General features: G+C 37.7%; 4 protein-coding genes across 4 annotated transcripts; 2 read left to right on the top strand and 2 right to left on the bottom strand.

The window, feature by feature from the left end:
- Positions 1-2291: 2291 nt before the first annotated feature.
- Positions 2292-5351, top strand: LOC137711740 (NAC domain-containing protein 72-like). Its single transcript, XM_068450994.2, has 3 exons — positions 2292-2632; positions 3846-4111; positions 4404-5351. The coding sequence occupies exons 1-3, from the start codon at positions 2479-2481 to the stop codon at positions 5091-5093; spliced, it is 1110 nt and encodes a 369-aa protein (XP_068307095.2). The 5' UTR covers positions 2292-2478; the 3' UTR covers positions 5094-5351.
- Positions 5352-7278: 1927 nt separating this feature from the next.
- Positions 7279-8459, top strand: LOC137710558 (uncharacterized). The gene is made up of 3 exons (XM_068449622.2): positions 7279-7442; positions 7572-7649; positions 8171-8459. The coding sequence occupies exons 1-3, from the start codon at positions 7350-7352 to the stop codon at positions 8342-8344; spliced, it is 345 nt and encodes a 114-aa protein (XP_068305723.2). The 5' UTR covers positions 7279-7349; the 3' UTR covers positions 8345-8459.
- On the bottom strand, positions 8376-13268 carry LOC137710557 (CRM-domain containing factor CFM3, chloroplastic/mitochondrial). Its single transcript, XM_068449620.2, has 9 exons — positions 11904-13268; positions 11250-11715; positions 11035-11165; positions 10288-10632; positions 9875-10031; positions 9502-9794; positions 9350-9409; positions 9027-9110; positions 8376-8851 (listed from the first exon to the last, which is right to left on the bottom strand). The coding sequence occupies exons 1-9, from the start codon at positions 12762-12764 to the stop codon at positions 8750-8752; spliced, it is 2499 nt and encodes an 832-aa protein (XP_068305721.2). The 5' UTR covers positions 12765-13268; the 3' UTR covers positions 8376-8749.
- Positions 13269-13891: 623 nt separating this feature from the next.
- Positions 13892-19237, bottom strand: LOC137710913 (uncharacterized). Its single transcript, XM_068450073.2, has 14 exons — positions 18859-19237; positions 18339-18413; positions 18145-18252; positions 17759-17791; positions 17559-17648; positions 17302-17427; positions 17027-17170; positions 16181-16588; positions 15869-16003; positions 15564-15779; positions 15181-15453; positions 14898-15035; positions 14479-14781; positions 13892-14351 (listed from the first exon to the last, which is right to left on the bottom strand). The coding sequence occupies exons 1-14, from the start codon at positions 19057-19059 to the stop codon at positions 14130-14132; spliced, it is 2472 nt and encodes an 823-aa protein (XP_068306174.2). The 5' UTR covers positions 19060-19237; the 3' UTR covers positions 13892-14129.
- Positions 19238-23077: the final 3840 nt, after the last annotated feature.

Genomic DNA, 23077 nt, shown 5'->3' with positions numbered 1-23077 from the left:
ACGTGCTAACTATTTTCGTAATTGTAGTTTTTTTTTTTAGCCCCGAAGAGGGCTTGACATTCCATCGCTTGGATTGGTATTGTTGATTGTAGAAATATTCTCTTTACAAAAATACTACTTTCACCAACTATTTGTGTCATATCTCTAATAGAAATAAGACTCATATACGTTGGCGGACTCTATCTCTATGATAGAGACAGTAGGGCTAGCCAACATTTGTACTATCTCTCTAAGTGTAACATTACATTCATTGTATAGCTAGCAATGGTAGAGATTATGGGCTTTCAATTGGGCTTTTGATAGACGGCTTGCTTCATTTTTATTTGATTTTGAAAGGTAAAATATTGATTGGTCCATCAATATATTTGTGATCTTATTGCAAAGGGTAATGCTAGGAAGACCAAATTTTTAAACTAAATTTACAAACCAAATGATGTGTTACTAAGTGATGTGAACTAATTTGTTGCCTCGTAAGGCTCGTGAGGCGTGGCTTTGGGACTTAGCTAGCTCTTCTTGCCCTAGGGCTATTCCTTGTAATCTTTTTTACATCCCAAAAAAATAAAAAACTCACAAAGTCAAGGTATGTGTAGTTATAGGTGAATAAGTTTCAGACACAGGAAACTTATCCCCTTTAATTCTTACCATTTTATAGGGGTAGAAAGAATAAGTTTCCGTTATGATTTATCAGTCTTCCACTTTAAACTGGACAACATTTTTTGCTTCTTTCTTTGAATGAAGCTTGAATGGAGTGACTTTTCCAATCCAATTCAAAACACCTATGAGTTATGGTAATCAGTAAAAATGGAGGAAATTTCGAGCCTCTAATTAAAAGTCTCACAAAGTAAAATTTCAAACCAAAAGTCACCCATCCTTAATTTTTTTTCTTACAATCAAACGTGTAAAAGGTAATCATACAGTGATTATCGTGTAAATTTCAACCCAAACATATAATAATGAGCACCACCGAGAGAGAGAGAGAGAGAGAGAGAGAGAGAGAGAGAGAGAGAGAGAGAGATGTTTCTAGTCTTCTAGAAACCCTAGCATGTAGGAAACCTGGATGTAGTACTCCATCAAAAGTTGGAGTTAGGATTGAATTTTATGCGAAGCTTGGAAGACAAAAGGAGGTGAGCGTGAAGAAAAAATGTAACGGAAACGCTTACATACAGTCGTACGGGTTGGTCACCATTTTAACCACTCTTGGTAAACTTTGCCCACACTATAGTTATAGTAAATTAAATAAATTAGAAAAAGAAGATAAGCCACCTATAGCCTACAGCCAACCATTATATACGAATTAAAAGATCTTTGAACTGTCAATTATGCAATATTCTTTGCTGTAAACAAACAATCATGATCATACGCACTTCCAAACATGCAATCTAATTAATTAAAAATTTTGCAGCATATCAAGCAATCTAGCCATGAATGCATCCATATATATATGCTATATTTGATCTTATTTAAGACAATAACCAAACTAATTAAACTTCATATTAGAGTGTTAATCTCTTATCAGGTATATGTGTATAAAGAGCTAAGTCATTTCTTAGTTATATTGTAAATTGGTTTTATAGTAAAACCTCAACTTTCTTCGGTTTATTTTACGGTGCAACCTCAACTTCTTTTATGATATTAAAGTATGCTAACCTATGTGTTGAGCCCAACGGCTCATGTGCTCCCAATATGTGTTGCCTAATGCTTACATTTTAGACTTAAATAACGTCACGCATGATTCCATGAAAGGTGTGTTAAGAATGTGAATTTCACATCAAGAAATTAAGGGATCTTACGTGTATTTTTCTAAGGAGTTGAACTTCTCCTCAACTTGGTTGAGATGTCAATTGATAACAGTAATTTATGATTGAATGAAAAGGGATATACGCTGCAGATTACAATGTTCCCATTGTACTCACAGTAGTAGTAGCGTAGACAGGGTTTGGTGGGTAGAAATGGGTGAAGGTGGTTGGACTGGATCATGGAATTAGAAACAAAATACATGAAATCTGGTACAACAAAAACAAAACCTCGTGCCAAAATACTTGCCACTCATCTTCTACAAAATTTTATTTAAAATGACACAATGTCAAATCCACTTTGATTGAATCAGTCGTAGTCAATGCCATAATCTCAAGCCTCACAGACGACTACTAGAAAATATATATACCCCTCCCTTACGCTCATGTATAGTAGCTGGGGTGTTTTTGGTAATTTAATTATTTAATTCCATTAGAAAATTTGTACTTTTCAATCACCATCTTTGTCAAAGTGTTAGCTGTAATTATCAACATATAAAAAGACTAATGTGGCTAATGACTGGCTTCTTCTTTTTGAAGATCGAGTTTATACAACACAAAGTATACACCATTAATACCTGATCGCCTTGAGCTTTACTTTTAAGCTAGCCAGCATCAGATATCCGTACCAGGGTTTCTGCTCGCATCAAAATCGAATCCACTTGGTTTGTTTATCGAATCAAGAATGCAAGAGAGTCTTCCTCCAGGTTTCAGATTCCATCCTACAGATGAAGAACTGATAACGCACTATTTGTGCCCCAAGGTTTCTGATGTTAGTTTCACGTCGAAAGCTGTAGCAGACGTTGATCTCAATAAGTGTGAACCTTGGGACCTCCCAGGTATATACATATATATATATATATGGTCAGATTATGTTTATATATGTGCATCATGTTCAACCCTATTCTTCTGTTCCTTCTTCCTATAATATCATCTGATTATTCCTAGTTTTCTATGATATTTCATTCTTCTTATTCCTTAGAGGCTTTTAGTAACGATCTGGATGATGATCACAATCTGTCTTTCTTTAATTTGCCTAATGGCTTTGTTGAATTTATGTAAGTAAAGCAATCTTTCCTGAAAATTACATGTAATTCAAACAGGAAGAAAGGATAGTATAGGAGCAGATTTAGGCTTAGCCAAGTTGGCTAGAGCACTAAGTTTGAAGCTCTATCCCTGTTTAGATTAATTCAAGGCTTTTTAGCTAAAATGATCCATGAGATTTGCATAACTCCTCACTTTGATCCATGAGATTTAAAATCAATAGAACTGGTTTGAGTTTGTCCACCATCAATTATTTTCGTCATTCCGTGAAAAATCACGTTAAATAAGAAATAAAATGAAAAAAATGCCCTCAATTTTTGTCAAATCATTTTGCCATTTTAATCCTTATTTTAGCAGATATTTTTCATCAAATGACCAAAATGATTGATGGTGGACAAACTCTGAGATAACTTCTATTGATTTTAAATCTGAATGACTAATAAGTGAGAAGTTATACCAATTTCAAAAACTATTTTATATAAAAAGCCTTAATTCAATATGCTTGGATAAAAAAGAGAATAAAGAAAACTATGTTCCAATCTCTTCCTTCCTCTTTAATTTGTTTGACCAACCACACCAAATACATACTTCCCATGACATTTTTTCAGACTTTCTTAGGTTTACGGTATATCTTTTGTTAAGAAAGGATAGTACTATTCGCACACCATTTTTACCTCTCACATATTTATGTTAATTTTTTGTCGTTGATTTTTTAAATTCATTAGATTTGATGGCCGAAAATGAGAGGGGTGTCCGAGAAGTAAAATTGTAAAAATAGGTATGTGGATAACATTACCCTAAAAAAATGCAATCAAACCTTTAAAAATTGTTTCACAACATACATTTCTTATACTAATTTACCAACAGATATACTTGAATACTATTTTTCAGAACGTTCTTAATTAGCTTAAATATTCATACTTTTGATAGGAATATATTTTGACAGTAACGTATTTAACCGATATATACAACTTACAAACAAACTAAATTATTATGTGATTGGTGAAGGCAAGGCTTCGATGGGAGAGAAAGAATGGTACTTCTTCAACCTGAGAGACCGAAAATATCCAACTGGGCTTCGAACCAACCGAGCCACGGAAGCCGGGTACTGGAAAACAACTGGGAAAGACAAGGAAATACATCGTACAGGTGTACTGGTTGGGATGAAGAAAACCCTAGTTTTCTACAAGGGCAGAGCTCCTAGGGGTGAGAAAAGCAATTGGGTCATGCATGAATACAGATTAGAAAACAAGCATCCTTTCAATTCCTCAAAGGTACAAATTACTATAGAAGAAAACACTTGGATCGTTTGGGACTGCTATCTTAAAACCACTTCTACTGATAAAAACACTTGGAGGTTCTTCTAAAAAGGTGTTTTTCAGAGAGTTATTCTATTAAACATAAACAATAAGTTTTTTGGTAAAAAATAGTCAGATGCGCTTTTGGTTGTCATAAAGTGTTTTTAGCCATTTCAGAAACAATCTCAAACACTTGGCCTTGATCGATTATATTTATAATTCTTTAATTTGCTAGGTTTAATTTTTTTATTGGTTTCACAATATGCAGGAAGAATGGGTGGTTTGTAGAGTTTTCCAAAAGAGCATTAGTGCATTGAAAAAGCCACAGCAAGCAACCACATCCTCCCATCAGCAGCCGTCGACAGAATCTCCATGCGACGATACGAACTCAATAGTTAATGAATTCGGAGACATCGAGCTGCCAAACCTAAACAGCAATATTAACGCAAATTCATCCAGCGGGTTCAGCAACATTTCCTCACCCCCAAGCTATTACAGCAATATTATTGATCATAGCAAGAACAACATTAACGACGTTACCAACATGAGTTTGAACATGAATTGGGCAGCAACAGCGGCGAGAGAGGCAGCCGCGAACGCTGTTTCATGGCCGTCAAGCTTGTTAAGTCCCTCAAATCTTTCGGTGAATTCGTTGCTTCTTAGGGCATTACATCTTAGGAGTAGTACTAATAATAACGGTAGTAATTATCAACCAAGAGATACTAATCATGGTCAAGCTACAGCAGGCACTAGTACTCTAGATTACTCATCATATAATAATATGCAGCAGCAAGGAATGATGCCGTCAATGTCTCATCACATTGGATCCAGTACTACTATGGATCATATAAATTCAAATTTTCAAGCTTCTTCGTCGAGTATTAAAGATCAGATGATGGAATCGATGCCGCCACAACAACATTCGGAGCAACCATTCAATTTGGACTCCATTTGGTGAAGCTGTGAAGTGTACAGCCTGATCAAATGAATAAGCTAATAACATCTTGTAAAGTTCGGCATCGTTACTGTACTAATCCTGAAGTACTGGTTATGAAACAAATGCAGTACCACAGGGAGAGTAGACTCACAAGCACGTACGTAAAGTTCGATAATGTTCCATATATTTATAACTATGTTAGATTATTATGTCGAAAAATAATAGGGTTCTTGCCCTAGTTTATGGGTCTGTTTAATTATGTTGAAGAGTTTAGTATTATGCTGGTAGGGAAAACTCCCTATGTTAAATCTGCACCCTCTCATATTATGAAAACATGTTTCTCATGATCAAACATCTCAACAGATTTCTCTCTCAAAATTCATAAGGTAATCTACACGATGAAGGTAATGGTTAAGAAAATGAAAGTTCATCAATCATCATTGACAAGAATTTTTTGTTATTATTTGTTGACCCTAAAAATTACAAAACCTACGTGGCGCGCAGGCCGAGTAACTAATAAGCTAACTACGTCCTTCGGTCGAATGCGGGGCGTGCCAACTCGTCGGCCGAACCTGGCCGAGGAGTAAAATTTGTTGATGTAGCTTTGAGCGCGTCGCTGACTTCTCTATCTTGCGATTGCGACCGAGGAAGGAACACTCTCGGTCTCTGGGTTCTACAGCCTGAAGACAAGGCTGCTAATTCTGCGGAGTTCACAAATCGTCCGAGCCCGATTCGGTCACTGTGATTATATTCATGAGAGTATAAGCACGTCGAATCGAGACCAAACTGTATGGGCACAGGTACTCGAATGTGATGTATGTCTTGATGGTAAACGTAGTTCGGCCGTCGGAATGCCGAATCCTGAAACTCACTTGTGAGTATCCAATCATAAAACCACTCGGCGACCAGTACGCCGAGCAATGTGATTCGTAACACCTAACTATGCCGAGAAGGCTAGCAAGGTGACCTCTGCCAACAAAGGTTCGAAGACCTTTCTCGACCGAGACTTGGATAGATAATCGGTCGACCTCGACGCAGTGCTGTTTATCCAAACTGAAGGTGCTTCTTGGTCGGCTGATTCTGCGGCAGCAGTGCTGTTTATCCAAACTGAAGGTGCTCGCCGGGTGCTTCCACAGTGCTGTTTATCCAAACTGAAGGTGTGTCGGCAGGAAAAGAAAAGGAAAAAATCTCAAGGTGCTGAGAGGTTTTGCGCAGGGCAATTGTATGCTGATTTGAAGGTCCTTTTTCTGTTGCATGATTTCTTGTATTTATAGTGCCCCATTCCCTGAAACCGACTCCGATTTGGATTGGGAGTCCTTGTCCCAATTCGCCTCTTCCTCAAACAAACCTACCCCTACTGGGATTCTGAATTTTCCTTCTTTTCGGGATTTCATTCCTTGCTGGTCGAGACTCCTAGTTGCACCAGGACTTCCTCGACCTTTCTATTTATCTGGACTACTTATGATAGGATTTGGCCGACCCTGCCAGCTGGCCTGGGCCTTATTATTCGGCCCATATTATTTGTCATCACCTTGGGCCGAGCGCATCCTGCTGCTCGGCCCAGCAATAATATTTTGGGTCCAAACATTATTATAACAAAATTCGAACCAAATTAGTAGCTAAATGCAGAGGTTCGAGATCTCAAAAGAAATATAGACTATTCAGATCCACGCAATGCCTTTCGTGGAGTTGATTTATGTTAATTATGTATGAACTAGATACTAACAACATTCAGAAAAAAAAATATATATATAATTATCCTTAAATCGACTAAAATATTGTCAATGAATATCTTTTTATATGGACTTACCTGAAATGAGTTGGAATGAGCATTAAGGAAAACTAATGAAAATGGTTTGAAAACTTTGAGTTTTAACGATAAGGACAAAATAAAGAGTAAAGTGAATAGTACTAAGATTGACTTTTTAGTGTAAAAATGTGATTTTTCGTTAAAGTGAACAATATCAGAAATTTTTCGTTAAAGTTCCCTAAAATTAATCCTATCCATGATTTCTCTACGTTTTATTAACAAATATGAAATAAAAAAAATACGTATATTACAACATGTAATCTTCCGACGGCCACGATTTTACTGATGGAAAAAATCCAGCAGACTTATAAAAAATAAAATAAAAAATGCAGCCCAAATCATAATAAACTGTCGTTAAAGCCTCGGCCCAGGCCTATTAACCGTTAAAACAAACCAGCACACCGCATAGGCGCGCACTCTAGTCTCCGTCTCTCCTCTCTCTCTCTCTCTCCCCCTCTCGGTGCACAATGGCGGGAAAGCAACTCGCCGGCGACAGCCGACTGGCTAACATCGCGGGAATGTCGAAGAACCAGCTTTACAACATCATGTCTCAAATGAAGGTATCCCTTATCTCCCTCGTATTTTCTACTTGTCCAATTTTCCTTCCGAAATTTTCTTTCCCTCCAAACACCCGGAAATTGACCTACGACTAATGTCGACGTTCGTTTTCTTTGTTCATTTGAATGCAGAATTTGATAGAACAGAACCATCAGCGGGCGAGGCAGATCCTTTTTCAGAATCCAGACCTCACCAAAGCTCTTTTCCAGGTTCCTGATTTTGTCGAATTTGTCCCCTTTTTGCTTAAATATTTAAATTTGTCTACGATGCAGAGGGTTTTGTGTAGTTAGGATTTAGTCTCTTGTCAATTTTGGTTTTTTTTTTTTCTTTTTCTTGATTTGTTGAGATAATTTTATATGATTAGGGTTCAAAGCTGTAACGGTTCGAACAGATTCGGAGGAAAGTTGTTCATTTTGGCTCCCAACGAGAAAACAAGATTTTACCTTTGTTAATGCTAAATTGACGTGTGATTTTGTGTCGGTGATGTTTGAGAGTTGATTGCTTGGAGAATATATTTGTTAGGCTTGGTCTCTGATCGGTTTGATTACGTAGTAGCTTTGGTTCAGGAACTATCGATTTTACCTTTTACTACTGATATGATTGCTGGCTGTATTTCTAGATTTTGTATTTGGAATGGCAAGCGGTATGCCTTTTCTTTCTCTGGAAGCCTTTTTGAAGTGTTTTCCTAGTTGTGCACTTATGTTATATGCTAACTTGAGGTTGTCTGTAGATTCCCAGCATTCAGCCACCGACATCACATAATTCTCAACAGTCGACACAACCAACTCAGCAACCAAACAGCTCCCTCGTTGCCTGGTCAAGTTGGTTTACAGGACCAAACAGGGCCATCGCAGGTCCAAGCTCCTCCGAGAAAGCAATACCAAAACCAACCGGCAATGCCTAGTTCATCAGCTTAGGTCTTAAATCTACATCCATTTGTTGTATACACAAATGCATAAATTAGAAAACGTTAACTACAAAGCTGTTGACCAACGAAATACATCAGAATTTTATCTATATGCTTGTAAAGCATGGGATGCGTGAACTACTTTCGGAGTTTCAATTGATAACATTCTGTTCCAATGTTTTGCTCCCTTGCTGCAAACTCAGTCCTCTCTGAACAGAACTCCGTTGAATCCATCGCATGCTCCGAGTCGAAGATAATCATTCACGCTTTTAGACAATCCACTAGGCAGGATAATTAGCATTGCAAGGCTAATTCTTTACAAGCATCCCATGCTTTGCCATTGTCAACAGTTCTTGTTCACGCGCGCAAGATGATCAGCGTTTCAAAAATGGACGAAAGTTTTTAATCTTCGTTTTCCCAATCAGAATCTTCATCATTGTCACTAACATCTGAATCCACGTATGAATCTTCATCTTCATCCTCATCCTCATTTTCATCCTCGCTCTGCAGATAAGAATCAAATATTTTACTCTCATTGCTTGATACGGGGATAGTTAAGGAAAGCCAAAATCTGTCCTAGAGGTGGCATGCTAAAAATTTATACTAATACAATCAATCTGATTGGAGCTCATGGCCACTTGATAGTAAATAGATGACAACGAGAAACAGGATATCTCACTTGGACTAATTGCAACGCACGATGAATCTGCTCGGGATCTCTCGAGCTCCAGGAACTCTCATCTACATCATCTTCAGAAATACCCTGTTCACAATCAACAAAGCTATGGTCATGCGAGTGAGCAAACACCCATACAAAAGCACAAAAATGTATCATGCATATTATTGGAGAAACCAAAGCTGTATAGCAACAACCGCCGTGCGAGAGCGTGCATACGCTTGGATTGCACAGTGAACAGATGAAGATGAACAAACATATAGTGATCACTGATTTTATCAGCAGTGCTTCAGATACGTGTTGAAACAAGAAATAATATAACTTACAACTTGAGATTTCATTTGCTCTATGTTCTTCTCTAGTTCAGATATGTGCTGACTGAGAGCCTGCATGGGACATAAGAGATCTAGTGTGAGGTGAAGAACATCAACGAGAGCGAAATATCCAAAAAACTGGGAAATGAAAATTTCTTAGAAACCTCATGGCGTTGCATGGCCACTGATCGTTTTAATGCTTTAGCCTTAGTTAGAAGGTTCCTTGGCCTCAAGGTAATGGGTCGCCGATAATTCTTTCCCCGATAGTAAATGAGAGCATATCCCTTTGGAACTCTTTCTATCGCCACAAGTATACCACCACTCTCATATTCCAATAACCTAGCTGTATCTTCAACAAAAGCAAGAGTCTTTTGCTTGCTTATTAATTTCACTAGTTCTCTGTGCTTCCAATGCAAATGCATGTTTTCGACGACACCATCAAAGACACCACGTATGCCTGGTAAAATATGAAATAAAGACCATTAGTGTTTCAGCTAAAAATTCTATCTTCACCTCAAAAATTAGAAGATTTCTTACCAAGAGGCAAGTACGCTTTCATTCTCAAACCAACCCGGCGAAACATAACCCGTTCCTCATCAGTGATTGTTTCCTGATCATAATCGGGACCCGCAGGAAGCATTAATGATTCTATCTTGGACAGGAGTTTCTCTGCTCTTAGCTTTTTGGCTTGGGCCTGCCAATGAGTTCAGAATGTCAAACTAAGGTACACATATGAATCTACATGTATACTTTCTTCCGCAACTAAGTTATGTCTAATGAATGTTAAATGATATATTCTGGATAAAAACATGTTACAAAAATGGCACCACTCTAGTACCCGGGTCTTTATACTTGAGTCGATTCAATTCCAAAACTATTGCATTCACAAGGAGTGAGAACAAGACCCTTACAGGCTCGTCCACTAAAAGAAGGATAGAGAAAATACTTACAACACCTAGTTTATGCTCGATTCGTCTGACAAGCTTAGCATTCTTAGCTCTCGAATCTTCTTCAATCATCCTTTCCCGTTCTTCAGCAGATATTTCTCTTCCCCAACGAGCTTGAGCCTCATAAAACTCAGCCAAAGTCCCTGCAAGTGCCTGTCCTTCCACTGCACCTGTAGAAGCCGCATCTATTGCTTTAATCCGCATTTTCTCTTCAACATCTTGAACCTGTTTCGTTAGTTCCTGTCTTTCAGCCAGAGCAGCAGCCACACTTGTTGGAAGAAAGTCCTTTCCACGGTAAATGACAATGTAATATTTGTTTCTGAGCAGTAAAACGCCACCTGTTAAATTCTGCAAAATAGAAGGAACTTTAAATCAGTATCCATTGGTATTTATTCCGTAGGTAACAATCAGAAGAAGATTACAAAAAAACCTTAAAACTATTTGACGAAAGAAGAAAATAAAATGTGCTGAGTGCCTCTTCAACCATAGATTTGGTAGAACATGCAAGGTGGAGGCGCTTAATGGCAAACTTATTAACAAGTAATAACAGATTTACACAGGTTCCTTAATTAGAAGGACGGTGTTTCGCATTTTTTCCTTGAAAAACAAATAAAAATGCAGAATAAGCTTGAGAAAGTTGTAGCAGGAAGAACTGAAAGTGCCACTAATGGACAGGAACGAAAGGTAAAATGTCACACGAAAAACACAAGGTTTGATGGTAATTAGGACGAGAGACAATGTTGAACAGACCTTTATCTCCTCAGCCATCAACTTGTTGTTTGTATTCTGGATACCTCGTTTGACAGCAATCTTTGCAACAGAGCTTTTCTCCCAAAGTTTAATAATAGCCAATGCCAACCCTTGATGGTTTCTATTTCTCCCTTCATTAAGAAAATAAGAACAAAGAGTTATGTCAAATATTGACACGGTAAGCTGAAGAAAGGTACACAGAAGGAGAATTATACCAAGGGCAAAATGACATGGAAGCGACTTGGCAAGTTTCCGTAAGGTAGTCATCTCTGCATTAGTCAGCCTTGATCGCATCCCCGTAGGGAGAAGCCTGAAAGGTGTTTTGTAGCCAGGAATTGTTTTGGGAAGCAAATCAGCATCAACAGGAAGTACTCCTGTACCCCACCACTCTTCGAAACGTGGACCTAAATCATCCAATAGGCTGTGAAACTCAGCTTCCTCCTCCGTCAAGTTATGAACACGCTCTGGAATTTTCAATGCTTGCTCAGTGTTATCTGGACCTGAAGTTGCATCGTTGCCACTTCTCGTCACCCATGTTTCAGCTGAAGAAACATCTGGGATAAAAAGACCACCCCTTTCCCCATCAACAGTTTGGGATTGAGAAGGTCCTTTGTAGTTACTCCCTCGGTACACAACCATGACACTTCCTGATCGCCATAAAACTAACCCTCCTGTTCGACGCTGACCAATCACTACAAGCAGTCAGTTACATTACGAAAGTAAAATGCTTCTACATGTTCATTTCCAAACTCGACATACAATTCCAAGCTGCATTCAGCAAGTACTGTAATTTACACTCAACACACATATATACAAATGTAAATTGGTCATAACACTGCAAAAACTGAAAATTCGAGAACTGAACAAACCTCAACAATCTCGTGAGCCGTCTTCATGTCCAATGCCAGCACCTCATGGAACTTGAGCCTCACCAGCTCCGTCTTTCTCCATGTATCGTGAATCTTCTCTAGCACCGCCTGGGTGATCCCGGCCTTGGGCACACTGATCCTTTCCCTAAGCACCATCCCCATTCTCCTCAGCCGCTTCAGCTCCTCGTCCTCAATTGTCAATTCCGCCAAGGACGGAGCTTTCCCTCTCCTCTTCCTCAACCCCTTCACCTCCTCCTTGTCATTCACCTCCTCCTCCTCCTCTTTCTCCCACGGCAATGCCACCTCATCAGCGCTCTTCTCCTCCTCCAATACATAATCCGGCCGGACCCACTCCCGCTGCAACAAATCCCCGAGCTTCTCCTCTCCGTTTGCCACCGGCACTGAATCCTGACCGTCCAATCCGATTCCATCGTCTTCCCCCTCATCGTCCGACCCTAACCCTAAGTTCCGCAACCGGAACACTATTCTCTCAATCGCGTTCTGGCCTTTATCCTTGTCAAAGTACCGAGTCGAATCCGCCTTGCCATCTTTCTCTCGTCCCTGCGACTCTTTGACCTTGTCGTTGACATTATGGCGGGGTAATTCGGCGGGAGAGCTGCTATTGGGCCACTTGTTGAGCCAAGGAGCGGGCAAGGCGGGTCTGGATTTGTGCTGCGGGGGTTTGGCGTTCGGATTTCCGCCGTGCTCGGTGGTTCTGACGGAGGAGGAGAATGTTTTGACGATGCGAAATGACGGTTTTGGGGCCGAGAAGAGGAGGCTGAGAGAGGAGGGCGAGTGAGAGGTGAGTGGGAGTGAGTTCCTCAGTGGCATTTCGGAAATTTTCGCGGTTGTGAAGGCCATTTGCGGTGAAGATTGAAGTAAATTGTCAGCTTACTGTGGCTGTTGACGGCGGCGCGCTGTCATTGTCTGATTGGTCGGAGCCTGGAAAGCGGTGGAGCGACGGGAGGTTGGAGACGAAGACTGTATAGTTTTGGAGGAGACGATAAGATTTTCCTGGGAAGATTTTCGGATATTTTTTCCTGTATATGTACTTATGGAATTTTATCGGGGGCACATCTGTAATTTTAGGCGGGGAAGAGCTCTCCCTCCCAGGCCCTAATTTTCAGAGGATAATTGTAGCAGAGGATAATTGATGTTGGTCTTGTAAAATCGACAGCGTGTGCAGTGAAATAAATAAATAAAACATAAAATTTATGAGGTTTCTTTACAGTCAATGTGATTGGAGTACATTCTCGGAGAAGCAGTGATGCTTTCATTTATAATATGAAGTAATAAGATTACAAAGATAACTCTCTCTATTCTCTCCTCCCTTTTTCTTCTCTATGCCATGAGCCTTGTGGCTTCTCTCTTCTTCCTCTCTTCTTTCTTCTTTCTTTTCTCTGTTTTCACCCGTAAGACTTGTTTTTGTGTGTGATTTTATATGAAAGGATGAGGCAGCAAGTGGATTAGTGGACAAACATGTAAAGTTGTAGTGGGTTGACCATCCGCACATTAAATGGCTTATAAAATTACAACATTTGGAAGTTTTTTCTTAAATTTTTATTTTTTTAACAAACGATATTTTACGATAAGGGTTGGGGTAGTTTTTGAATTTTAATTCTTTTGAAATGTAAGAAAAGTTTCTTATAGTGTGGGAATTCTCGAGTATATCAATGGATGACATACATTACTGATTATAACACTTAAATTAAGAATTAATTGGTCGATATGAACCACTCAGCAAACATTGATGCACAATAGAAGCCATCATTTAGGTTCTGATTGATTTCAAAAACTAAGTAAAGAATTCAAACCAATTTAAGGGATTCTTTGATCAATCTAGAGATCTTTTTGATTCCATTCGTAACGAGGACATGCTATCTTCACCAACGAAACAGTATAAACTAAATACCACCAGGGTGTATGTATCTCCCCCGTCACGTGCTAAATGCTAGCATAATGTAATACATGAAAGTCGAAAGGAAAAATACTAGAATAATTTTATTATTATTATTATTATTATTAATTGGACTTTGAATTGCTGCAGAAAAATAGATCAAGCATCATTGACCATATACAATTACGCAGCATGAAGATGGACGTGAACTGTTAGAACTCCATGTAGATACTCTATCCATAAACGTATTTCTGTTAATCAACTGAATTATATATGCACCGGAAAATATAACCACCTAAATTAAAGCTCAAAACTGAAAAGTGAACGGCTCAGATTCCGGAAGATCTTCTGCTACTGGAAGGAGATGAGTTCAGGATTTCCTGACCAAGCTCCTTTATCTTGTTAAGAAGTAGTACTTGCTCGGTCTCGAGCTGAAGCATGTACCCTTCTTGCGTATCCTCTAGGGCTTCTAGCTCGCTCATAGCCGTTGAGAGCCCTTCAATATTTCCGTCCTCGATCAGAGACTGAAACTTCATCATCGTTTGTTTCATCTGAACAAACTCATGGTAAATTGCGTGTCAGAAAAGAGTTGGAACTTGATTAAAACATTTTTCGTAAGAACAATGCTAACAATGTGGCACAGGAAGAAAAACTGGAAATGAAAACGAATCTTCTCACCTCACTGGAAATTTTGTGTGCTTTGTTTATGGATGGTTCAGAATCGAAACTTGATCTTTTCTCCAACCCCGGGACTCTTCGCGTGACCTGAACATGGATCTCCCCCCTTATTACATTCTGAAGGGGGATCCACTTGTCTGCCGTCTGGTTTGGAAGCAATCTCTGATATTCCACGACGCAATCACCTATACTTGATGATGGTAACAAGGCATTGTGGTCTTTAACATGCAAGAAAAGGGGGCTGCCGTCATCGGGGAATTCCAAGGTTTGATGCCATTGGGGATTCAGAGTTTTGTACATAACCTGGAGCGCAAGACGTCCAGGTAATAAGGGATTGAAAGCAAAGTAATGGGAAATTAACAAATGAGAGGAAAACGACAATCACTACAATATTTGAACATAAATGTGACTGCTCAAACCTTTGTTTGTTTCTTCAAGTTCCCGTATTGAACCTTCACATATGGATCACTTGTGCCTCTGATATCAGCAGCAATAAGATCTTTTCCTTCGATGAGAACAAGTTCAACCCAGCCATTATCTGCACCCTTTGCTGAACCCTGAAATATTCCAAGAAGAGGAAAGGAGGAACAAAACCGTATTAAACAACACAAAATAAGAGCAGAATGATTCACGCGCATATGAATGAACATTATTGAACATACACATGCGGATGACCAAACAGACTGAAACAAGATTCCGTACCCTTGACCCGTCAGAGCCTTCAACTCTGACTGCTTCTATTTGAAGCCTTAGTTCTCCGGAATTCACTTTTTCTAGGGGGATCCACACATCCCTGACTAACCCTTCAACCAGTCCCTCTAAATTAACTCGTGCGCTGCCAATGTTGTCATCGCCAAATGTGTCTTCATTGAAGCATTTTATCATCAGGTATTCACCTTCTCCAATCTCATCAAATTCAAACTTCTGATTCCAGACGGGATTCAAAGCATGAGCAGTCCTTGTTCTCTGGAGAATCTGGAAAGAAGGTTACGGCAACATATGGTGTTTATAATGTTTGTTTCTGCAATATATAGACTTTAATTCACACGTGAGAGGAAACTATTATGGGAGGTAAAAAATCCTACCTTTCCATATTGCAGTTTAACATATGGACCGCACTTTCCATATCTGTCTTTTGAGACGAGATCTTTTCCCTCCATAACAGATATGTTAACTTTCCTTCCGGTTCTAGGTAGAAAATTCGATGACCCAAACAGTGATCTTTGGGAGGTAAGAAGAGAGTTGTCTACATGTGAACCATCAGAGAATTGCCATTCTTTTAGGACAAGCTTCACCGTCAACTACATGATGCATTGAGAAAAAACATATACTGTTAAAATTAAATAAAAACAAGGGATATAAATCGGTCATAAATCTTCAAATGTGTTACCTCCCCCGAATTGACCCCCTCAAATGGAACGACCAATTCAACTTCTTTTCCACAAAACTCAGCATGTTTTGCTATCACACCAGAATGAGGTCCTACTGCCCAGAATATCGTTGAATCATCCTCAACATACTTCACCTGTCCACAGGGAAGAAAACTTCAACTTAGTTCACACTCAACAAGTTGATGATAACTTCTGCGCAGAGAATATATATTATCAAGTGTTTCTTGTCATAAACGAAAGAAAAAAAAAATCTGTATCGTCACCGTGACTATCATTTCAAAAAATTAAGTTTTGCATCCTAGAAATAGTACCTTAATTTCACAGCTCGCCAGATAGTCATACTTCACATTGTTTGGCGTACACTCATAAAGATGAAATCGAAGATTTCCTGTTTCTTCATGTAACACCATATTAAACTTAGAATTCCAGCCAGGGTTTGAACCCAAACTCACACCTGTTTTTCTAGTTAACTCTTCAAGTTCAACTTCCACAAATGTCCGCAGATCTTTATCAACAAACTGCTCATCTGAACTTCTCTCGAACTGCTTTCTGGACGGGCTTCCTTTCAAACCATTCCTTGAAAGTTTACTTGCTGAAATGACAGTCACGTATATAATTCCTCCAACGGCCTTTTTCCTTAGGTTTACAGCTGGCATAGTGTGACAACGTCGGCGAGGTTCAACCATCGTCTTAACTAAGGTGTCAGTGAAAATTTTAACCTGTAGAGCAAGCAATATATTATTTCTCGAATTATCAAGATTTGCACGAAAATGTGGCTAGATGTATGGTTTTGACCAGTTAAAATTTCAATATTATCTAGTTGAGTGATTATTTACAGAGACTATTAGCTCGTTTGGATGTGCTTTTAAAATGACTGAAAACGCTTTTGGTGAACATGTTTTAGAATTAATTCTTAGTAAACATGCAAGTAAATCTTGGAAAAGCACTTAAAGTGCGTCCTAGAAGAAGCACATAATTGGTGCTTCTTGCAGAAAACACTTTAAGTGCTTTTGGAATCCAAAAATATTTTCTCTAAAAGTGCTTTTAGTCATTTTAAAAGCACATCCAAACGAGCAATATGAACAATTCCAGAGTGATAAGTCGGGTCAACTTAAGTTAAAGCAGTCTCAATTAACTTTCAGGCTTAGGAGTCAAACCAGCCAAGAAGAAACGCCTGGAAGCTCTGTAGCAGGCAGTGACTGGCTTCCACCACTTCCAAAGGCAATTCCTATCCTCACTTCCGGAGCTGACAGAAATGAGTACAAAATTGATTTCCCATTCAAGACCGGCATCAGCAGAAGCTGCAAAAAAAAGCAATTTAATGAATATACCGACCAAAAATATGAAAACCACACAGCTTCTAATTTCTTTTAATAGAAACCGTTCAAGCTGAAGCTTATGAGAAATTGGAAAAGGAAACGACTTTACATACGTCGCCTTTGATGTGAAGACTATTTATAACAATCCGTGCTGTCCCCATCAATGGCTTGGCAAGCTTTGCTTGCAACAAAATACTCATATCATTTGTATCCCAGTCAAAACCCAAACGCATAAGCCGCTGCCAAAATTAACATAGGCAGTGCACATGAAGATGTCAGGAATTTAGTAGTCATATATCAATTGCTTCAAGACAACGCTACCAAAGTAGCGTACGTAGTAAAGTGTGAGAACTGTAAACAGAAGCCAAACCTGATCACCTGAAGTTGACCAACGAGTCCCATGAAGGCCCAAGCTAGGCGGGGATGAACCTAGTGAAAACTCCAGCAATTCAACTTTTTCCTACATGAAAAATGTTTACTCATTAATTACTCATAAAAAAACACCATACAGTAAGAATGAATTCAAATATTGAAATTATTATAAACAAGAAAAAGGGATAGATCGCTCACTATAAGCCTTGATTTTCTGTGCTTCAACCGTTTCTGCATAAAAGAAACTTACGCAAATTAGCATGATCCATTACCAAAACTTGTGTTCGTGAATGTTTGTTTAATGGACAATCTTAGACATCCTACCGAAATCAGAAAATAGCAAAGATAATGATCAGAACTTCTTTCAGCATTATAAACATTCAGTTAGTAGATTCAAAAGTAATTTAGTAAAACCGACAGTCAGTGAGTATCTGAAACTTTAAGATGACTGTTCTAGCATTATAAGAAAGCCAGTGGACGGCCAAGGATGACATGATCATAGAATGCAAGTGGGAGACATTAAGTTGTTAACCTCGTACAGAAAAATTAATATAACCGGTTGATACACAAGGACACATTCTCACCTCAACAATGGACGAAAACCTTATTGATAGCTTCGGGTTCATATAGTTGGGCCATATTTCCATCACCAGCTTATTCAGCCATTCGCAGTGTTCCAGAGGAGTTATAGGCTATATAAATCACAAAGCGAAAATTCAGCCTCGATAAAGCTCAAATGTCATACAAGCCAAATAAAATTCCGGAACAAATATGGTACCGAGGTGTTCAGTATGACTCTCTTCCATTGCTTGTTCAGGTCTTCAACAAGTATCCGACGTTGATAGTTCCCGTACTGCAAACACAATCAGTGACAGCTTATGTTACATGTCGGTATGATTTCGATAGTTAGATCCTTAAACATTGTGAAATGCAACAGAACAGGAACAGTTTCTAAATTGAAACACAAACGAAAACGATTGGCACTCGTCGGTAGATAATCATAACCAATGAATAAACTAAAACCAAAAGTAAATTAAACACCATATTCTCAACAACTGGAAACAAAAGTAAAACAGTTAAAAGTTCTCCAAACCAAAAATCACATTGACCAAATTGACCAATTGAACACTAAATTCTTCTTCCACTAACATTTATGTAACCTACAGATATGGATCACCCAGAGTCCGCACAGTTTGAATCTCGCCCTCCGTAGTTTAGATGAATTTAGCGTAGACTATTGCTCTCGAATCGAAAAAACTACAAATACATAACACAATTACACAAGGAAGCAATTTTACCTGTACGGTTGCCCAAACGACAACAGCAAGTGGGACCCAGTTGGAGAAGGAGAAAACCCATCTCTCAAAAGCCCAGGCAAACAAAACCAGAGGTATCAAAAATGGCAGAAAAGGCTTCTCTGCCATCACATAGTTGAAGAACTCCACTGCATCCTCAAAGCTCAACCTCCTCCCTTTCCTTCTATTCATCTGAGCAGGCATCTAAATAAACCAACTTTAACAATTCACTTTTCCTCTAAATATATACAAATATATATATGTGCATATATGTATAGATGATAACTAGAATCTCCAAAGTTTCATGCTTTACTGAGGAACATAAAGAACCCAGAAATAAAAACAAATTCTCAGGTATGAGATGTGGGAAAATGTGAGGAATATTTATGCGATACTTTGCCGGTTGAAGAAGTTTAAGACGGTGAAATAATCTGACAAAGAAATCAGAAGCAGTTGGCTGCAATGGTTTTCCAGTTTTAGAGAGGGAAACAAGAGAGAAGAAAGGTCAAGCTAGAGAGAGAGACGGGGAGGAGAAAAGATAAATAAAATCCCCAAGTCTTTTGTTAACTACTACGAAAAGTGCTTCAATTTAAGCGCTTATCTATGTGGTGGGCCACACTGGAACCCTTCTTTTAGCATTCGGCCTTTGATGGTGGAGGGATCGTGTGCTCTTCGATGGACTCCATCTGACGGCTGAGGATCGTCTGTGGGCGTATGCCGTGTGATCTCATTTGAAGCGCGGGTATGTTTTGACCGGTGACAATGTACATGTCAGAACTTGTTGGCGGTTGCCTATTGAACGTTGAAGCTGGACTCGTTCCACTAACTACCAAAAAGCTTTTCAAGGACATTTTTGTCTTTTAATGTAAATTTTTTTTGTGTGACTGTCACACCAAATAATTAATTTACTTGTTTTATAGACTCATGCATTTCTTTTCTTTTTTTGAATGAGGAGGATCTCGGAGATGTTATAATCACATTTGTTCATCGTACATTATGCATTTAGTTTTTATCAGATACGGTTCATATTTAATTTAAAATAAAAATATTTATAATGATTTTTGACCGTACAATATACGATAAACAAAAGTGATTGGAAGATTTTCGAGATCATCGTAAAGAGGATCCGAAAAAAATCCTCATTCATTTTTCCTTTTTTTTTTTTGGTGATAGTTGCATTACAAAACTTGCGCATTATACATAATTAGCTCTGGCAGACAATTTTATGTATCACATAACATAATAGCACACGTCACTAACACACCGACATGTGGTACTGCGGTAGTACCAATTCATATGCTTGAATTAGTTTTGTTCGTACAGTCTAAAATACTTGGATCCAGATTTGGTGTCTCTTTACATTAGACAACATGTCTCTCCACTTTTACTTACGAAGGTTTATTTCGAACTTAGGACCAAGTCGTATTGGAATCTGATTTTTGTGTAACCATTGACCAGCACAACCATGGTCTCATTTGGTCGTGGCTTTTTTTACATGTTTATTTTTTACACTAGTAAATTAGGCGATGGTGATTAGAGCACTTTCAATGTAGGAAGGTTTTCTGGGCAATAGACAACTTAATCCCCTTAAATGAATAGTAAGTGACTGCAATCATGAATAACTACCCAAATGCATCTCCACTCCTAAACTGAATAGTTATGGCAATTGGTATTAGAATATTTGTATTTTTTTTATTTTATAAAATAATAAAATATAATTTTATTTTTAATTTCGGATAATAATAAAGATTGGTTTAAAGTATTTGAAAGTATTGAAATGTAGTGTAAGGTGGAATAACATAATTAGGTATTTATAAATAAATAAAATTATAATTTTTTACATTTTTAATTAGTTTTTAATAAACTTTTTTATAATTTCTATAATTTGTTTGATAATTAAAATTGTAACTGACATGATACCATCACATAGGCAGGGTGCTAGGCTATGTAATTATTGCCTGACTTCTTCATCAGACTCATCTTGGGTCCAATTGGGCTGGAGTGTTTTGGGGAGAGAGAGAGAAAATGGATTAGGTTGCCTATTCCGAAGACAATAAGCAAGAGTATAGTTGCTCTTAAGGAGAGCTAAAATATCTTTGTGGATTTTTTCTGTCCTCGTAAAGAATTGTCTGTCATGAAAAACCATTTGGTCATTTTATAAAAAAAAAGATTAACAAAAGAAAACAAAGGAGGAAATAATATGGTTCCAAGTTTTCTTTTCAATGTCCAATAGAATGTGGGACGTCGACAATGTCGACACACCAGGAATCATGAAAATGATCGATCTCACTAATATTAATGGATGGTGGTTGTTTGTGCAAGTGAAAAAGACAAGCAATCGCTTACGCACCATATTTCTTTGGTATGGTTGAAGGATGAAGCTATCGAAATTGCTTTCACTGTTATCTTCATTTTCCTTCAACAACAATATATATTGCTTTTCATGCACCGATATAGCCGAGCTAGTTAGAATATTGTGCTTGATCATCTACGTTTAAACTTAAATCCCTCTTTCTACTAAATTTGTGTATTTTATCCTATTATTTGCCCAAAATAAAAAGTCTCTTTTTCACTTCAGAAAAGTTTATGGAGAGATTTGCTAATCTAACCATCAGCGACAAGATAATACTCACAACCTCAAGCTGGAAGGATTTACGCGAGAAACTTAATTACCAACTTTCACAGGTATGAATTTACGTATAAATTTACAAATCGTGCATTAATGAGAAATTATGGCAACCGGAATCAAACTTAGATTGGGAGTTAACCACAAACCCGTCCTTACCAACTAAACCAACCCTTATTGGCAATAAAATATTGTCTTTTCAACTTAAAAAGTAAACAGTAAGTTGTTTTACATTCCAAAAAGAGTAATTTAGAAGTACTTTTAAAATAACTGAAAATGTTTTTTGTAAAAATATTTTTGAAACCAATCCTTAATAAATATTCAAGTGGATCTTGGAAAAACACTTTAAGTGTTTCATACAAGAAACACATATCACAGTGTTTTTGAAACCCAAAATCAATTTCACTAAAAATGTTGTCAGTCCTTTTAAAAGTACTTCCAAATAAGAATATATTTAAGTCTAGGAGCTCCTTCTCCTCACCTCCTTTGTAATAAACTTTATTTTTTAATTTTTGGATCAAATACTAGATTAGCTAAAGTGGTTAAGGATGCAATAAAAATTAAATAACAACGATTTTAATATATATATATATATAGAGAGAGAGAGAGAGAGATAGAGGCTTGCCATTACGGATCATGTTCCTAATTAATTAAACACCCAAAGACCAAGACTTGTTTTTCAAAAAAAAAAAAAAAAAAAAACCAAGACTTGCCGTTTAACAGTTCTACAGAAGAAGCACATGTCGCATTAAAAATTAAATAACAACGATTTTAATAATATAAACTTTTCAAGAATATTTACCCGACAACGACCCTAACATTTGTGTTCTAATTAAATTCAGATCAATCCAATTCCATCAACGTAATGACATAAGATAAGAGTAGGTCAGTGGTATCCTTTTGCTTTCACACAAATGTCCAAGTAAACATTACCATCTGCTAAGATTGCTATTTAATAAATTAATTAATTACTCATTATTGTTGCAGTATAATCAGGCCCTTTAAAATGAAGGATTCTCATTTTTTGAAAAAGATGGGGATTTGTTGTGAGACACAATTCACATCGAACTTCAATGATCTGAATCATCTATTTTGTAAGTCTTGATTCATAGATCATCTTGGTAAAAATTCAATTTAACCCTAAACATTTCTTCATTTAATTATCACGATGAAATTTCAATGTTTCTTAGAATATAGTATTCGTCAATTTCTTTTAACTCAATTAGATGCCTCAAATATTTTCAATTTGGTTAATATGTTGCAAGGATGACCTATGAGGTATAACTTGAAAAATAGAAGGTTTAAATCGTTAAAATTTGATTGTGGAGTGGACCTCAAAACTAATCCTCATTTTTTTAAATGAGAATTTCTTTCCTTAAAGGCTTTGCGGTGGTATAATAGTATTCTCTCAACTAGTAAATGAAAGTTTTAGTTCTGTGTTCAACTCACAAGAACAACGAGTTTGATATACTCCGCTATAGTCAACCTGTATAATTTAACTCAAACCTCGCCCGCCTTAAACTAGAGCATATGACATATCAAATTAATTAAAGAAGAACCAAGGGAAACTTCTTATTCATCAATGATCATCATGTA

The sequence above is a fragment of the Pyrus communis genome, chromosome 6, assembly GCF_041283825.1.
Source record: "Pyrus communis isolate YQ-2024b chromosome 6, ASM4128382v1, whole genome shotgun sequence".
Taxonomy (NCBI): domain Eukaryota; kingdom Viridiplantae; phylum Streptophyta; class Magnoliopsida; order Rosales; family Rosaceae; genus Pyrus; species Pyrus communis.
This window is presented reverse-complemented; position numbering and strand designations above follow the sequence as displayed.

Bases quoted from the DNA above. Each gene is read 5' to 3' on its own strand.
- LOC137710913 (XM_068450073.2), bottom strand. From the start codon at position 19,059: ATGCCTGCTCAGATGAATAGAAGGAAAGGGAGGAGGTTGAGCTTTGAG. The intron at 18,414-18,858 runs GTAAAATTGCTT...TTGTGTTTGCAG, and splicing joins TCGTTTGGGCAACCGTACAG to TACGGGAACTATCAACGTCG. The intron at 15,780-15,868 runs GTAACACATTTG...TGCATCATGTAG, and splicing joins AGGGGGTCAATTCGGGGGAG to TTGACGGTGAAGCTTGTCCT.
- LOC137710557 (XM_068449620.2), bottom strand. From the start codon at position 12,764: ATGGCCTTCACAACCGCGAAAATTTCCGAAATGCCACTGAGGAACTCA. The intron at 9,795-9,874 runs GTAAGAAATCTT...ATATTTTACCAG, and splicing joins GAAAGCGTACTTGCCTCTTG to GCATACGTGGTGTCTTTGAT. The intron at 9,410-9,501 runs GTTTCTAAGAAA...TGTCCCATGCAG, and splicing joins TGGCCATGCAACGCCATGAG to GCTCTCAGTCAGCACATATC.
- LOC137710558 (XM_068449622.2), top strand. From the start codon at position 7,350: ATGGCGGGAAAGCAACTCGCCGGCGACAGCCGACTGGCTAACATCGCG. The intron at 7,443-7,571 runs GTATCCCTTATC...ATTTGAATGCAG, and splicing joins ACATCATGTCTCAAATGAAG to AATTTGATAGAACAGAACCA. The intron at 7,650-8,170 runs GTTCCTGATTTT...GGTTGTCTGTAG, and splicing joins TCACCAAAGCTCTTTTCCAG to ATTCCCAGCATTCAGCCACC.
- LOC137711740 (XM_068450994.2), top strand. From the start codon at position 2,479: ATGCAAGAGAGTCTTCCTCCAGGTTTCAGATTCCATCCTACAGATGAA. The intron at 2,633-3,845 runs GTATATACATAT...TGATTGGTGAAG, and splicing joins TGAACCTTGGGACCTCCCAG to GCAAGGCTTCGATGGGAGAG. The intron at 4,112-4,403 runs GTACAAATTACT...CACAATATGCAG, and splicing joins ATCCTTTCAATTCCTCAAAG to GAAGAATGGGTGGTTTGTAG.